General features: G+C 41.9%; 5 protein-coding genes across 5 annotated transcripts; 2 read left to right on the forward strand and 3 right to left on the reverse strand.

Annotated features, from left to right (window-relative positions):
- Positions 1-669: 669 nt before the first annotated feature.
- On the reverse strand, positions 670-2,372 carry LOC108051363 (protein HGH1 homolog). Its single transcript, XM_017133451.2, has 5 exons — positions 2,206-2,372; positions 1,903-2,090; positions 1,218-1,724; positions 945-1,162; positions 670-883 (listed from the first exon to the last, which is right to left on the reverse strand). The coding sequence occupies exons 1-5, from the start codon at positions 2,288-2,290 to the stop codon at positions 769-771; spliced, it is 1,113 nt and encodes a 370-aa protein (XP_016988940.1). The 5' UTR covers positions 2,291-2,372; the 3' UTR covers positions 670-768.
- Positions 2,373-3,212: 840 nt separating this feature from the next.
- LOC108051362 (seminase) lies at positions 3,213-4,148 on the reverse strand. Its single transcript, XM_017133450.1, has one exon. The coding sequence runs from the start codon at positions 4,128-4,130 to the stop codon at positions 3,264-3,266; it is 867 nt and encodes a 288-aa protein (XP_016988939.1). The 5' UTR covers positions 4,131-4,148; the 3' UTR covers positions 3,213-3,263.
- Positions 4,149-4,418: 270 nt separating this feature from the next.
- LOC108051361 (seminase) lies at positions 4,419-5,451 on the reverse strand. Its single transcript, XM_017133448.2, has one exon. The coding sequence runs from the start codon at positions 5,449-5,451 to the stop codon at positions 4,489-4,491; it is 963 nt and encodes a 320-aa protein (XP_016988937.2). The 3' UTR covers positions 4,419-4,488.
- A 549-nt stretch (positions 5,452-6,000) lies between these two features.
- On the forward strand, positions 6,001-6,894 carry LOC108051359 (seminase-like). Its single transcript, XM_017133446.1, has one exon. The coding sequence runs from the start codon at positions 6,001-6,003 to the stop codon at positions 6,892-6,894; it is 894 nt and encodes a 297-aa protein (XP_016988935.1).
- Positions 6,895-7,309: 415 nt separating this feature from the next.
- Positions 7,310-8,188, forward strand: LOC108051360 (seminase-like). The gene has a single exon (XM_017133447.2). It carries the CDS (start codon positions 7,310-7,312, stop codon positions 8,186-8,188), a length of 879 nt encoding a protein of 292 aa, XP_016988936.2.
- Positions 8,189-16,570: the final 8,382 nt, after the last annotated feature.

Below are 16,570 nucleotides of genomic sequence, written 5' to 3' on the forward strand. Positions count from 1 at the left end.
GAAATTGATAGGGGCAAAACGAACTACTCGATTTTTAGTTAGAATTGTTCGTATTTAGTATTTACTATTCATTTTTTCGGACTAAGCGAGCTTGCAATGGTTTCCGCAATGAAAAATCAACAACTATGTATAAACAAGTGGAGAAGTTTTGATAGAACTCAACGGTTTTCGATCGGGAGCAGACAGGCCAACACACCCAAATTCAGATAATTCGCATTTTTCTCTCTGCTGAAATCGCTTGCTTGCCACGCAACTAAACGCAAACTAATCAAAAGCAACCAACTTAAACGCAACACACAATACGCACCTTATTGGCTATTACGGCTCCAAGGGGGCCATCGAATTCTTCAACTCTCTCACACAATAAACGACCAATCAAAGTTTGTAAAAATAACACAAGAGTACATTAAACGTTTCATGGCAAGGCAATTGCCAAACATTTTTGAATGCAAATGTATCTAGCACTTAAGGAGAACTTTATACATATACAATTGAGGCAGCAGCGAGGTGGATTAACGATAATTAGATAAACTAGATAACGACGCTACTTGAACTAATCAAATTGAATTGAAAATTGAAATGTTTCTCTTGCATTTGAATGCGTGCATACAAATTTTTCTAGAGCAACATTTTTGGGCAACTGAGGCATTACCAACTAAACTATCAGCATTTCTGAATAAAAAAACTGCATACATATATTGAAAGTTCGATATCATCTATGAGTTTCACTAACACTACACATATTTACAAACAGACGGGTGGCTCGAATCAATCCAGCAATGTTTTCACGTAAGCGGCGTCTTCCTGGACGAATTTCTCAGCCTGCTCAGAGGGCACTTCGACTTCGGTCTTGTAGTTGTCCAGTCCAATCTCCTCCTCTTTTCTGAAATCATAAAGTGCACAGTGAGTAAATGTGTTTCTTAAGCATAGATCTTATCACAAACTTGATCAGGATGTCAACCACGTTCTCGCAGGCCAGCAGGCAGTCACTGTCCTTAGCCACCTTGGCCTCCCACTTGTGGTATTCCCGCAGGATTTCGTAAACACCCTTGGAACGCAGGATCTCCCGGCTGCGACGAGTGGAGCACAATTGCAGCAGGCACTCCAGCAGCATTTTCCGTAGATCCGGATCGTCCTCGCGCGTCTTACTCTCGGGGAGGTACTAGAAAGAAAAGCGATTTTAAGATATTCAAATATTTAGAAGGTGGCGAACTCACCTGCAGTTCGATTGGAAGCAAGTCGTTGTCCTCGTCGCTGAACTCTTCCGGGCCGCAAAGGGGCTGCATAATGGCCACCAGTATACTATCTTGGTTCTTGTCGAGAATCACGTCGTGGTAAACAACATCAAAGCAGACGTTCTTCAGGATGCCAATGGTTCCACCACGGCGCACCACACTACCCTCGAAGGAGGCGAAGGGCAGCAGCTTCTCCAGCAGCTGGTACTTCCTGTTGCAGCACAGCTCCCTGCCCCGTTGAACTTGTGTTAGATTACAGAAAATGGGAGCCAAATAATGCAGCTTTGCTTTCTTTTTGTTGTAGTCCAACTGCGCAAAGGCCTTGGCTAGACGAAGCAGAGTCTGGTCGTCTTTTTCCAGCGTGTCCAGGATCTCGTGCACTAGCGACTCCACGCGCGTTAGATTACTCAGCACCATGCTCCAGGGATCAGCCAAATCTGATTGCTCGTCGGTTATATGCTTGGCGGCCACTTCTACGATAGCAAAAGTCTGGACAAACATGAAATAAAAGACAAAATTTGCATTTAATTACATATTATTATCTTTTACTCTATTTGAAACTGAATAAGAACAAAATATGAAAAATTCTACATACAACCTTATGGATGACATTTTAATTAGTAATTTATTAATTGACTGACTTTTTATTTATTTTAAAAATACTCACGGGTTGCACTTGTTTTGCCAGTTGGAAAACTTTGATCGCTGCCTCCTCCTCCGCCGTTAAATTAATTAAACTTAAAACCGCATCCTTGGCAACTGTTTGATTTTCATCATATGTTAGTCCAAATATGGCCATTAGCATTTCGTCCAGTGAAAGTATGGCTGATTTTCCTTCTGAATTGCCAGTTAAACCTGAAAAATTAAAATCATTTAGTAAATAAATAAAATGTGCCACCCAGTGACGTCACAATTGCCCACAACAAACGCACGTGTAAGACAGTGAAAATAGTTGTTTCCTAAAACTCACCTAAAACATGGGTTAAAGCCACTGCCTTCAAGTCTAGTCGTTGATTGGGCTGCATAAATTGCACGAGTTCCCTCACAGTGTCCATTTTTATTGTTTTTAATAATAATTCCTCCTATTTTAGTGCAAATTTGTTTTATTTGCGCGGTTAGAGGTGGCGAAACATCGATGTTAGCATGAATGTTATCGATGCTTAAAAACATCGATAATAGGGGAGGATATTATCGATGTTTTCCCACCTCTAAGGACCAAGAAAATGGTTGTTGTACCCGCTCAACACGGAGCAAGTCCCCGCTAATTATTGAAAAGCTGCCTGCTATACATATCGGATATCTTTTGAAATTGAGCACTTATTCAACAGAACTTCTGTTAACAAAAGAAAAATGGCAGTGCTGGCATGCGGAGGTTGGCAACGCCGGGATGGTGAGGACCTTGACGGTGGCAACGCCGTGATGTTGGCCTTGCGTGCAACGTGGCAGTGATGGTGAGGACCTTGGCGGTGGCAACGCCGGGATGGTGAGGACCTTGACGGTGGCAATGCTGGCAGTCTTGTGGGTATGATTTTGGTCGTATGGCTTGGCAGCGTTTTGAGAAAACCCGGGAAAGATCAGTTTGACTTTCTGGCAACACTGTATTCGATCTTTTTCCCTTGAAAATGCGGCGAAACAGAGAATTTCGCGGCACACAGATTTCAGGTCCGCAGTGTGACCACCTTTAGGTTTATCGCAAATATAGGCGCTTTCTGGCCACTTTTGCAACGCGTTAAGGGACTTTCTGCCTTTTCTCCAAAGTGGCCATACAGTTTTGGCGCAGTTGTTCAAATTAGATTACATACTAGATGATCCTTAGATGATCCAAACGGGATCCTTAAACACCTGGACGGCCTAAAACAGTTAAGGTTTTTCTACTTGATGCTCGACTATTTGATTAAGATAGGTCTTTTCTTTTCTTTGGATAAACATGTTTTGATTAAATATATGTGTGTCTAGTGTACGAGAAATTCGATACAGTATATTTTCAAATCCCAGCAAATGGATTATATTTTATTATTAAATAAACGTTTAACGACTCAACAAGAATCCCGCGTGCCATTCGGGAACGATGTCTGAGTCCAGCTTGGATTTTCGGTGAGCAGTGCTCCTGCCTTTTCCGCTGATTGCCCTATGAATAAACCGACTGACCTGATGAATGTCCGTGAAGATACCTGGCATTCCGGGTTTCTTGCAGGCAGGACCCCAAGCCACGATTCCACAGAGCTGATCGCCAGAAGTCACCGGACATCCGGGACTGAACATGCAGGCCGATGTCCTTTTGAATTGTTTGGCACAGACGAGGGTTTGGTCCAGGATAAGACTGCCGTACTGCGATTCGCAGTCCATTCGGTTTAGCATGGTGAGTCCTTCTATGCGAACATTTTCAGCTGATTCACAGGCCACAACGGAAATGGAATTATTCGTACTCAGAGGCTTGCTCCAGAGTTTTACGAACTTGTGAAAATTGCCACGCAGACGGTTGCTCAATTTAACCACAGCCACATCCATTAATGTTTCGGGAAAGCGCCACTCCTTCGGAACGAAAACGGTGTGGATGAGGGCGAAGGAATCCTCCCTATAATTCTGCTTGCTGTCTAGGAACTCCACACTAAGGGCCTTTAACTTTGACCTGTGGCTGTGCATGCAGTTCGCCGAGGTCAACGCGTAAAGAGCACTGAAGTAGGCAGCTCCGCAGGCGAACTCATTTCCATCCATGATCCTCAGCACCCAGGGGCCCACTTGTCCTCCCTCGGTCAGCCGCATCCCATTATTGTTTTCCGTCGTCACCGGCGGCTTGGCATGCAGGTAAAATCCTGAATCCAACTGGTTTGTTACTCCAATCCCGACATTTACAAGGATCAGCGGTATCAAAAGTATTCCCCTTAAAAAATCCATCACTGCAAGAGGCTTTGCCCGGTGTTACTGGCCGACTGACTAAATAAAAGACCAAGAAACAGCATTGCAAAATTAATTTCACACTCATTTAGGAAAGTAATTGCAATTACAGGGAGTTTTCGAATTTCTTACTCGAATCAATTCAATCCCTTTTATTTCAAAGATAATTCCGTTTTCGTATATTAAAAACTAACAGTCTATTTACTATTTGATTAACTCGGTCTTAAAATACTTTTATCAGAAACAAAATAATGAGCCACCAAAAATAATGCAATGATATAACAATCCTTATTATTATTCCAATTTATTAAGCCATTTTAAAGAAAATCATTAATAATATTCTTTATGTAATAAGCATTTAATTGCACACCATCGCTTCCAGTGGATCTATTGTGGTTGTCTTAGCCTCATATTTCAGTTCGGTTGTGTTTATTTCTGATGTGGCGGGACTTCTTATCACCTTTGCAGGTGTTTTTTGCCGGACCTTGGGGGCTCTGAAGATATAGCCGGCTTTAATGCCTTCCTCCGTTTCCCTAATGAAACGTGCCACCCTTTTGATGTTGGTGAACATGCCAGGATATGAGGTGTTCTGGCACTGCGATCCGATGGATACGACGCCGCAGAGTTCCCTTTTGTAAATCATGGGACCGCCACCGTCGTAGAGACATTGCCTTGGATTCTTGGGCTGTCTAACACACACCGAAGTGCTCGATAGCCTCAAGCTCTTTCCGAAGCTCTTTCGGCACTCTTTCAACGATATGACGGAGACTGAGGAGTTCCTTGGATCCGAAGAGGGTTTCTGCACCTCCAGACTGTCGTAGCCCCAGCCAAAGACCACCATTCGCATTCTGGGCTGCACTTTGACAGTGCACAGCCTGATGAACTCGGTGAGTCGCCCCTTAATGGGCTCCTTCAGCCGCACAACGGCCACGTCCATGTAGAGTTTACGGTATATGAATCTCTCGGGAAACTGGATGGTATCGATTTCAGCGACATTCTCGTCATCGCACTTCGAGAACGCAGTGCCCTCCACCGTGGCCCCTTCGAGGCTGTTCCGATAGGGATATATGCAATTGGCCGAGGTGATCACGAGCAAAGGAGCATAATAGGCTCCCCCGCAGGCGAAGTTCCCGTCGCTGTTCAGGATCCTCAGCAGCCAGCCCCCGAAATTCGGGCCCGTGTTCGATTCCACCCCCATCCAGGCTCTTCGAAATTTCGGGGTCCTTCGGTAAATGTCCCTCGGGTAGACCTTACCCCTCCCCAGGGGCATCCAGATCACCAGCAGAAGGCTCAGCAAAAGCCAGTTCTTCGCTAGTCCCATATTGAAGTGAACGGCTGGACGCAATTGAAATTTTGTTAGCTTTGTAAGTTAGCGTGGACAATTTGTGATCACATCAGGGTGGAAAATTGCCCACCTTATGCAGAGTTCAAAGTTGGCGTGTATATACACTTCTTAAACACAAATATCTTTCATAAAAGATGGCAAACCGCGAAAATGACCTAAAAACCTGAACGGCTAAGTGACTGCAATTAAACATACATTTTATTTTTATGTTAATTATAAACAAGCAAACCGGTATACTTTGAATAAATGAGCTATTGTCTACTAGTAAAAAACGTGTTTTAAACTGCGCCAATTGGAAAGAGAACCATTCCTGAAGAGTATTCTAGACAGATAGGCTATTGAAGCGTGTATAAAATTGTAGGTAACGGCAGTTCTCTTTGCTTATCCAGATGAAATCGCCTGCAATCTTTAAAATGTTGCAAATAAGATCATAGTATAACTAAAGTATACGGTCATGCGAATTCTTCTCGCTTTGGCTGGCAGACCTGGCACATTATTAAGCCCTTAGTACGAAATGAAATACCGATGTCGCACATTATTCTTTGGGTGCTGTTAGCTTCCGAGTTGTGGCACCACCCGTCGTGGGGCAATGTGTACCCGTACCACATCACACGGAAGACGCCGAAGAGCAAGCGTTGGTGGAAGGGTCCACAGTATAACACGGGTCGAAACTTTGGCGGTTGGCTGTTCCAGGTCCAGCATACGAGTGCCTCGGTAATCTGCGGAGCGTCCTACTACTCCCCGCTTTTGATGATTGCGTCGGCGAACTGCATCCACCCGCATCGCTACGATCTGGAGGGAACGAGTGTCGAGCCCACGTTCACCGAAGAAGACATCTATGGACTTATCGACACCGTGTACACGCCCAACGAGTTCCAGCAATTCCATCTCTATATGGACATAGCCGTAATCCTATTGCAAAGCCCCATCAAGGGCAAGACTACCGAGTTCATAAAGCTCTGCAGCAAGCCCATCAAACCGGGAATGTGGACGACGGTGTATGCCTGGGGCTTCGACTCCATGCACATGGGGGCGCAGACCACGAACACCAAGAGTGGCATAGTGCCCGTCGAGGATGTCGAAACGTGCCGCAAGAAGTTGAGGACCACCGACACCAGGCTCTCGAGCACATCCTTCTGTGTGACCCATCCAAAGAACGCGAGGAAGTGCCTCTACGACGGAGGAGCCCCCCTGACCTACGGCACCGAACTCTGCGGCGTGGTATCCTATGGACCTGTTTGCACCAACGCCGGACATCCGGGCGTCTACACGGACATCAACAAGGTGGCAGACTTCATCGAGGATATCGAATATGCCATTAAAATAGGTCTACTGAAACGCAGGATTCCATTAAAGAAGTATATGGAAAAACGTTCGGGCAAAAAAAAAGAAAAAATTCTAAAGCACAAACATCGCTAAAAATGTTTTCAGGAGTAATAAAATTGTAGATTTCAATATACGATGCTTGCAATTACTTCTCCTTCAAAGCCCTAGGAATATATATTTATATATAAAGTTCATTCTTGTCTTGTTATGATGTCTTATTATGTCTGTATGTAGACAATACATTTCATAATACTGCATTGAGTAGGGGATATCAACAAATAATCCCTGTTAAATCTTATACAAAATTTAGGAAACTTTGATTAACACTTACCGGCTTCAGGTCGATTAAAGTCGTACATCTGCACTAGTCTACTGTGTCTCTTAAATACTGGGAATATATCAAAAATATGGGTTAAGGCATAACTAAACCAAACGGTCATGCTTATTCTCCTCGCCTTCCAAGGCGGACTTGAAGTCAATCAAGCTCTTAGTTCAAAATGAAAGAGCGATGGCGAAGATCTTGCTTTGGGCCCTGTTAGTTTTAGAATTGTGGCCCCTTCGATCGTGGAGCAAGTTGTACAAGTACAACATCAACGGAAAGACCCCAAAGTCGCGGCGTTGGTGGGAAGGTCCGGAGTCGAATACGGGCTCTAATTACGGGGGCTGGCTGTTCCGGGTGTCCCACCACCGAGACGCAACCATCTGTGGAGCCTCCTACTACTCTGCCTACTTGATGATTGTCTCGGCGAACTGCATCCACCCGTATCGCTACGATCTGGAGGGGGCGAGTGTCGAGCCCACCTTTACCGACGACAATGTCTTCGGACTCATCGACACCGTGTACACGCCCAGCCAGTTCCAGCAGCACAAGTTGTATATGGACATTGCCCTGATCCGACTGCAAAGTCCCATCAAGGGTAAGACGACTGAGTTCATAAAGCTCTGCAGCACGACCATAACGACCGGAATGCGGATGACGGCGTACGCCTGGGGCTTCGATTCGATGTCGCTGGGACCGCAGTCCTCGAAGGCAAAGAATGGTTCCGTGCCCGTGGAGGACATCGCTTCGTGCCGCAGGAAGTACGCCAAAACCGACATCAGGCTCTCCAGCACCTCCTTTTGTGTGACCCACCCAAAGGATCGCATGAAGTGTCGCTACGACGGAGGTGCTCCTCTGACCTACGGAACCGAACTCTGTGGCGTGGTATCCCACGGTCCACTTTGCACCGACACCAGACAGCCGGGGATCTACACGAACATCAATAAGATGGTCGATTTCATCGAGGACACGGAAAAACGCATTGCATTGGGTTGGCTGAGGATACCCAAAAAACCCAGGAAGCCCGTTAGACATAAAAAAAAAAAACGATTGTCCCAGAAAAATTAGGCGAGCAGGAATAAATCAATTTTAAATTAAAAATTCAACTAAATTCATAGAATATTTTACGTAGTGGTTACTTGCTGTCATTTAAATTTATTGTAGCCCCAATCAACAATCTTTGATATCTTTTTTTGTATTATAAAACAACATTTTTGAGTAATATTTTAATTATATTGAAAAACATTTTCAATTTTCAAATTTTACGAAAAATGATTCTTCTAAAAATTTAGAAAAGGCTGATGTTTTCAGCTTATTAATAGCCCAACACTTATTAAGGTTCATACCAATTATAATTGACACTCATCAAGTCCCGATTGATCGATTTGATATTTTAAGAATTCGAAGGGGTAAACCGGATTATCCCAAAACTGTATTACTCGTATTATTTTTAGGTTCAAGCCCCTCAGTCGAACGAATGCGTAAGTGCTTGAAGTAAGTCAGAAATTCGTTGTGATGTCATTTGAAGGGGCAGTCATTGTCTCCACCTGAATCGAGTTTTCGCACAATAAATTGCAGGCCTTATCGATTTTTAAATGCCGATCAAAGATGATTAATGAGCATAATTTAAACGAAACTTGTTTGTATAAAATCAGTTTAGTACCACTTTCTTTCTTGTGGGAACTTTCCGCCAGATGGGATCATTTTGATAATATGTATATTTGAATTGCTCATTTTTGTTATAAGGACATTGTGACTTGACATATTAATACAAATTTTTAATAAATACAAATTTTAAATGTTATTTTAGGTTCGTTTATAAGTTATTTACTTAATTTATTAATTTTACTAAAAAGTTAATGAAATATTTGTTATTTCTTATTTAGGTATATTCTCTGGTATATTTTTATAAGTTGGATGGGAATGCTGTTAGTTTATCACAAAAAATATATTTAGCTAAATTTAGACGGTGATGCATAAACAGGTCTATATTTAACAGAAATCTAAAGCGATAATATAGCACCTTAAAACTGAGTAAAAACGGAGTCTGCGGCTAATAATTACTTTATGAGCCTATCGGCACATGTCCAGAATTATGACATTATTTATCCCAAGTCAAATAAAAACTGAGACTAATCGGTCAGAGGCGGGTCACTCAACGCCGTCGTGGTCTTATGTAACACCTCCTGACGTGAGCACTTCAAACTTTCGGTGTTAATCATCAGATTGTACCCGAAAATTAACTGGACTACACTGCGAGAATTCAGTGGTGGACTTATTACTTAATGATTTGGGTAATCAGGATACCTTTAATAATGTTTTAAGTTCTTGTAGTTTAAGTTAAAATCAGCAAAGCTAATAAAAATAAGGAAATAATGTGTTGTTTATTCCAGGTGGAATGACATATCATTCTATACATTTTGAAAATGTTGTTTCGAAAAGTGATCTGAATTGGGTCGTCAAAATCTTAGTATGACACATTATTTTTCCATGTGCAAGCGAAAACCCGATAAACAGGCAGTGACATCACTGGCGTGTTTTCGGGATTTTCGGCCCACTTGCGCACTTGCCGTAAGACCGCCTAGCGGTACTTTCGATCGGGGCTAAAAATAACAACCCACTGGGGAGGTTGGGCGGTATTATTCCGGGAACTACGTAATTTGGGTTTCAAGTACAAAAACTGGACACTGAACCCGGTCGACGACGTCGATCGGCGGACTTCCTGATCGTAGGGCTTGCTGGTAGGGTTCTTCCTCTTCCGGCCGATGGTGAATGTGAATGCCCGGCGGATCACGTAGGCCCTGGATGGTGGTCTCCCCCGGGATCCAACCAGACTCTACAGAATTGGCAATCTGGCCACGAAGTTTCCACGGAAAGTGCGCACCCACCGGCTGGATCGTAATGCCCATCATAAGGTGGAGCGATAAGCACGCCCAGATCCAGCGACTTAGTCACATACTCGCCTGGTACCCTCATAAACATAATGTGTTGCCGCGGATCTGGTTCGCATGCCAAATGAGTCCAAAGCGCGTGCGCGGCCCGCTTCTGACGTTACCCATTTGCCTATTTAGCCAAGTCAAAACATATAACCCTCGAGAGACCCAGGGGTTGTCAGATAGTTATTTCAATATGGGCATTTTCAAACAATCAAAATTACGATTAAATATTAGGCTTTTATATAACTTTTTTTTAAAATTTATTTTTGTGATTTGTAGCTGAAAAACGTTTTCTTGCTGTAATAAACATTTTAAGAAATAAATAAAAATTCATAAAAACTAGCTAATAAGTTGTTCAGTGAGTAGGTTTTCCCTCTGCTCGCTATTTTTTGTGTAATTATTTATTCCAAGGGAGGTGAGCTTTATAAACGGAACGAATTTTTGAATTATTACGCAATTATAAAAGTGAAGATATCGAAATTCAATAAATAAATGGTTTTAATGCAATGTTTTAATGTTCAAGCTGCTTTCGAGGAAAGCATTTTAATTACTCGGTAATGGAACATTGACTGGCTATTAATTAGCTCTTATGGGCTATACCAAAATTAATAAGCTCTTTACTCAATAAATGTACTTATAACAAATATTTGTTACTCAGCTTTTATAGTGTTAAAATCTCTGCCAAAAATAGCTTTGCAGTGTGCATACAAATCACCGATGATTTTATTCAAATCATAAGCTCTTACAGTTTGATTTGATTCCAATTGGCAACAACTTCCTTCTTTAAGCGGGATTTTTTCTTGTTCTGTGACAGTAAACTGCTATAGTGTCTTATTGAAACCGAAAATTCCCTCATTTTAAATGGTTTCCATAGAAATAGAAGTTTACATTTTGCCTGTGGCATCAACAACAATAAGAGGGACTTTTGTTCCAAGCAAAGTAAGCAATAATTCTTGCTTATCTGAGGGGGAGTTGGGTGGCCAAGATATCCATGTTCCAACTGATATCCTTGTTGATGGCATTACCATTGCTCTGCAATTTTATTTCACAGAATGCTGCACGCACAAGGAAGAGAAAAAAGTAAAAAAAAAAGGGAGAACTCTGTCTGGGGTAACCTGAGATGGTTAGTGATCTTTCAAAGGGACATCTGTTGCTCTCAGGAGATACAACAGATACAATGTGTAATTGACGCCTCAGGAAGACAAAAAAACGACCATCCAGGGATCCCAGGGCAGACAGATCGGAAGCAGAGATGACGTTGATGTCTGGATCCGGAACTTTGTGACGGGACTCTGGGTTCATTGATCAGTGTAATGATCTTCCTTTGATCTTGAGTTACAGTGTAGGGTTTTTGGAGTGCCCCTCTGTGATGTTTTCTTCCGTTCTCGTTTGGTTCCTCTTTCGGTTTTCTATCTGGGAGGTTTTCCTTTTACCCCCGAATAATTTAATTTTCTACTTTAAAGCTGCCCTATTAAAACTAATCAGTTTCCTGTTGCTGCTGTTGGAATTTTTTTGCCAGAAACGCAGGTTAATAACTGCTGGGTAATTCGACACCTTCATCTCTTAAAAAGAGGTGCTTGACCCAGCTTCGTTAAGATAAAAAGTACTTTTATGCGGGGAAGCACAGGCTGAAATCGAGACTTTTATGAGATCCCGATGCTGTTGGCAATGTGGCCAACTAACCTTTGCAACGCGCCCTCTTTTTAGGGTCTCTAAAACCCCGATGCTAATGACCGCCGTGAACTCTGACATGCGATAGCCGGTTGCGCCACAAACCGAGTTGCACTTCCAGGGCCCCGCAAACCCAATTAAGCCCTGCGTTACCTAACCCACAAGCCCCTGGGTCCCACTTTTCTACCCAAATACTCCCAACTGGCGGAAGTTTCCATTGCGGCCCCACAGAATGTATAGTTGCAACATCGACCCGTGTTGCAAGTCAACTCGAACGTGTTGTGAAGGGATGCTTGGGGGTTGGGTCATGGTTCTAGGGGTTGTGTTTTGTTTTATTGTTGCGGTAGTCTTTCCCATTTTGGGGAGCGCCACGTGTAAATGGAATATGCGAGGGGGCAATGTCAAACGGCATCGGATGACACCGAAAGTCCTGGAACTCTTCGTCTTTGCCTCGAACTTGGTTATATCAACAGTCAAGAAATCAATGTGCCATCAATGGTTTTTAGCCCAAGTTTAAAAGTTCTCTCCACGAAAAGTCCTTGAATCTGGCGCAAGTTTCCACTTTCATTAGCATGTCCCGGCCGGGAAAAGTTTTTGCGAGAGATACGAACAACAAGTGTCGAAAACTTACATCACATCGACAGGAAAAGGCCAAAAAGAAAGACATTTATGTTGTGTTTACCACCCAAGTTTTAGGCCAGCGGAAGGAGCTTGCAACTCGAACGTGTTTGCAGGAAGTTGGCCAGGCTAAGAGGCGAAAAAAGTGGCCAAAACGAGACAGTTTCGCAACGAACTCTGAACGCAGCGGACGAGTCGGAATAATCGAGTCCGAGTAACCCAAGGGGACCCGAGTCCCGATTCTCGATTCTCGAGTCCCGAGGCGTCTACATGGCAACCAGGCCACCAGAACAGGAGGGGCTGGCCAAAAGGCTAACCAGACATGTCCTCGTTCCAGGACTTCGGGTCGATCCGATGCGATTCGGCTGCGCTTTCGGTTCGGTTTCGGCTTTCGACGTCCTGCACTCGCTGCGACCAGAGTTTTGAAGTTTCCGCTGGCCAAGTTTCGAATCAGTTGCCGCCGACTTGTTGGGTCATTTGCATATAAATCGATCGGTGCACCAGTTATTGGTTCATTGCAAAACCTCTCAATTAACTAACGATCAATTAGTAAAGTTTGATAAGAAAGTGTCGCGTTATTGCCAATTGATTTCACAAAATAAAACTCTTTAATACCTGAGTGAGTAAATTTCGTTTTCTACTACTAATTCCATTTGGCGACTGCAACTATTTTGCATTTTACCTGTTAGCTCTAAAACTTTTGCGGAATAATTTATGGCGGCTGTCAAAGTTTTGTGCCGCAGGAAATTTTAAATTAGTCTAAAAAACTATGCCACCAAGTCCACCGTGGAATTCTCTGAACATTTTTTTGTGTCAATTTTAATTTGTTAAGAGCTAACCATGCATATAAATCAGCTGGGATTTGTAGATGCTTTCTAATTAATATTGGTTTAGTGATTCTGTTTAGAAGTGTGTTAACAAATTCCGGCATTAAACTTTACGCAATGTCGTTATCGATCGGTATACTTTGAAAAGTTAAAAATTTAAAGGACTAAGATTAAATTAGTAATAATTTATATTATAAATTATTATAAAAAACAAAACGAAAATTCAGGCTTACTAAAGATTTTGAAGAGGGTATGTTTTAGTATTCTCAATTCATTTAGTTATTGTTTTTCTTTTATTAGTTATAACAGAAATATATTTAAAGTCTTATTTTGATTTCAATAAAATACAAAATGACAATAATTAAAAATTTAACTTTCAACTGTTGTAACGCATTAAACATTTATCAAAACTTATTTTTTGATTAAGCAATTTGTTTCTTACGATAGTAATTATTTTACGTAAATGCAAGCATCATGCAATTACATTTAAATGAGTTCAATTACCAGACTGGGAAATTTGTTCACCTGATAATCCGATCTGCCTGCTTTAAGCCACGTTGAAAAACAGACAATCTGCTTAAGCAGATTTATTCGCCCGAATTCCGTGGCATTCCCCTTACACACGAAGTTGTCGCTGATTTGATTACCAAAGAGCAGAAGGAGCCAATGAGATGAAAGTGACTCCACGAACACGGGAAGCCATGAAATTTTAATTTAGCTTACTGCCTTTTACACATTCCGGAGTGTGTTTTTCCTTTTTGGTCGGCCAAAGGCAAACATCAACGCTACGTGCCGTGGCATCAAACTAAAAATAAGGACAGTGCAATTTTATAGCGCCATTGTGGGTAATTTGACTGATTTGGGAGGATCAGCAAAGCCAGACAGCCCTGTGTGTTTATTTTTTTATTGTCCTGCTTGTTGCTTATTTTCAATTAGGCTTTTGCACGAAATGAGAAAACTTGGAATCACCATGGAAAAGTCCTTTTTTTCCCTTCTCTACGTGTTTGTATTTAATTGTACATTACGTATACGCCACATTTGACGCATTGTGGCTGCTGCTGGCTTCTGCTGTTTTGCGGCTTGTATATTTTAATTAGCGCCTGAGAAAATATACCCAACTGTTTGTTTCTCGGCTTCTGTTTGTTTTTGTTCGCCCCGCTTTTATGGTTAAACATTAGTCGAAAATTGTCGCATGTATTTTTATTGGCCAATTACTCGTCCCGTTTAATGGCTGGAAGTGAACACATTACAAGCGAGAAATTGCCCAACCGAGAAGGTGATAAGCTTGCATCGGGCCAAACAATAATTAAAACTGCATTTAATGGCCCTAAAAGTTGCGCATTCATTTACAGGGCAAAATGCTAATTTATCCATTACATCAGCCGCAAAAACAATGTGAAAGTTGGCATCCAGCAATCAAGTGATTTATCTGAAAATGAGATAATCCATTGAGTGGGGGTAATGCCATTTATCAATTAAATCAATGTGGCTCTTTGATTCATATTTGTATTCGTTATGGCAAGCTGTGTTTTCCCGCATTATTACATTAAAATATGCTTCTGCCTGAAATAACATGAAAGTCCAGGGACACACACAAAACAAAGGACAAACCAACCAGATGAACTTGTGCAGAAGAACTCACCCCCACTGTATACCCAAATCCAAAACCCCAGCCCATATTGAGAGCTTTCAGTCTTTTGGCTTTATGTCAAACTGTCACTTCGCAACAATAACGACTCTAAACTTCTTTGTGCCCTGTACCTTTTTTCCAGGCTGCCTTTTAATGAGCCGAAAATATAAAAAAAGAAATATGAAGATGACGGGCCAAAGCCTCTCGGTGACCTGGACAAACATTGCATTGGTTGTTGCTGCTGCGATTTTCACGCTTGTATGGGTTTTTTTTGAGCTCGTCCTCCTTTTATTTCCACTTGCGGGTGCTCCTTGTTTTGGGGCCTTCACCTTAGCCGGTTGCGTTTGAGCCATAAAATATTTAAGGACCTCTGAATGCACTCACACATTTATGAAAGTGTAAATATTTAATGACGACTGCCCTCTGTTTCATAGTCAGATTTCAGCGGCGGTGCTTCATGGTTGCCCTAGGCTCTCCGTTCTAGCCGGAAATGTTTTACACATCGGTACACCGAGAAACTCACATGTGCACACGGAAAATTTCTTGGTCACTGTTGATTAATTTGATAGTTTTTCAATTAAAATTTTTTAAAAAAATTTTTAAAAATCACGTTACAAAATTATTATACATATTTGTAAATATTAGTATGTTTTTACATGTTTTGAATTTCTTGTAATAAAGTTTGTTTCTTGGAACAAATGAATAAAGCTTATTGATATTTTGCCTTGTATTTTATTCCATTCAAGAACCTAAAAACAAAACTTGTTTTAGCTTGTCTGTAAATGGACAATGAATCCGTTTCCTTTTGTACAAAAAAAATATTAATTATAACAAGAAAGGAAAGCTAACTTCGGGCGGAGCCGAAGTCGATATACCCTTGCAGAATACTCTGTAAATTATATTCTCCAAAATTATTCATATGATGCATTCTTAATACTCATAAAAAATCCCAACTTCCTAACTTTAAAAACACCAAAGTTATAGCATTTCCAATCGTTCAGTTATATGGCAGCTATAAGATATAGTCGGCCGATACATATGAACTTTGGTAGGTCGGATTGATTGGCCAAAAATAAAACCCATAGAAAATCCCAACTTCCTAACTTAACAAACACCAAAGTTATGGCATTTCAGATCAATCAGTTATATGGCGGCTATAGGATATAGTCGGCCGATCCTTATGAAATTTGGTAGGTCGAATTGATTGGCCAAATATAAAACCGATAGAAAATCCCAACTTCCTAACTTCACAAACACCAAAGTTATGGCATTTCCGATCAATCAGTTATATGGCAGCTATAGGATATAGTCGGCCGATCCCGGCCGTTCCGACATATATACTGCGTGCAAAGGAAAGAAGGCTGTGTGCAAAGTTTCAACTCGATAGCTTTAAAACTGAGAGACTAGTTTGCGTAGAAACAGACAGACGGACAGACAGACGGACAGACAGACGGACAGACAGACGGACAGACGGACATGGCTATATCAACTCAGGAGGTGATCCTGATCAAGAATATATATACTTTATAGGGTCGGAGATGTCTCCTTCACTGCGTTGCACACTTTTGACCAAAATTATAATACCCTCTGCAAGGGTATAAAAATATAAATAACATGAAATTCAAAACCTTTTCGGCAGTGCAGCATAAGAACAGGGCAATGGCTGCTGTGGTCTTTCTGGGTCTTTTGTGACCCGTTAGCGGTTTATCGTTACATGCGGCGTATGCGTAATGTCAGTGTTTTACTTCCATGCCAGCCAAACGGCCAA

This window comes from Drosophila rhopaloa, unplaced genomic scaffold (genome assembly GCF_018152115.1).
Source record: "Drosophila rhopaloa isolate 14029-0021.01 unplaced genomic scaffold, ASM1815211v1 contig_178, whole genome shotgun sequence".
Lineage (NCBI taxonomy): Eukaryota > Metazoa > Arthropoda > Insecta > Diptera > Drosophilidae > Drosophila > Drosophila rhopaloa.

What these genes read in the sequence shown, in the direction of transcription:
- LOC108051363 (XM_017133451.2), bottom strand. Translation starts at nt 2,290, where the DNA reads ATGGACACTGTGAGGGAACTCGTGCAATTTATGCAGCCCAATCAACGA. An exon ending in TGGCAAAACAAGTGCAACCC is followed by an intron (nt 1,725 to 1,902) that starts GTGAGTATTTTT and finishes ATGTTTGTCCAG; the next exon opens with ACTTTTGCTATCGTAGAAGT. An exon ending in TGCTTCCAATCGAACTGCAG is followed by an intron (nt 1,163 to 1,217) that starts GTGAGTTCGCCA and finishes TTTTCTTTCTAG; the next exon opens with TACCTCCCCGAGAGTAAGAC.
- LOC108051362 (XM_017133450.1), bottom strand. Translation starts at nt 4,130, where the DNA reads ATGGATTTTTTAAGGGGAATACTTTTGATACCGCTGATCCTTGTAAAT.
- LOC108051361 (XM_017133448.2), bottom strand. Translation starts at nt 5,451, where the DNA reads ATGGGACTAGCGAAGAACTGGCTTTTGCTGAGCCTTCTGCTGGTGATC.
- LOC108051359 (XM_017133446.1), top strand. Translation starts at nt 6,001, where the DNA reads ATGTCGCACATTATTCTTTGGGTGCTGTTAGCTTCCGAGTTGTGGCAC.
- LOC108051360 (XM_017133447.2), top strand. Translation starts at nt 7,310, where the DNA reads ATGGCGAAGATCTTGCTTTGGGCCCTGTTAGTTTTAGAATTGTGGCCC.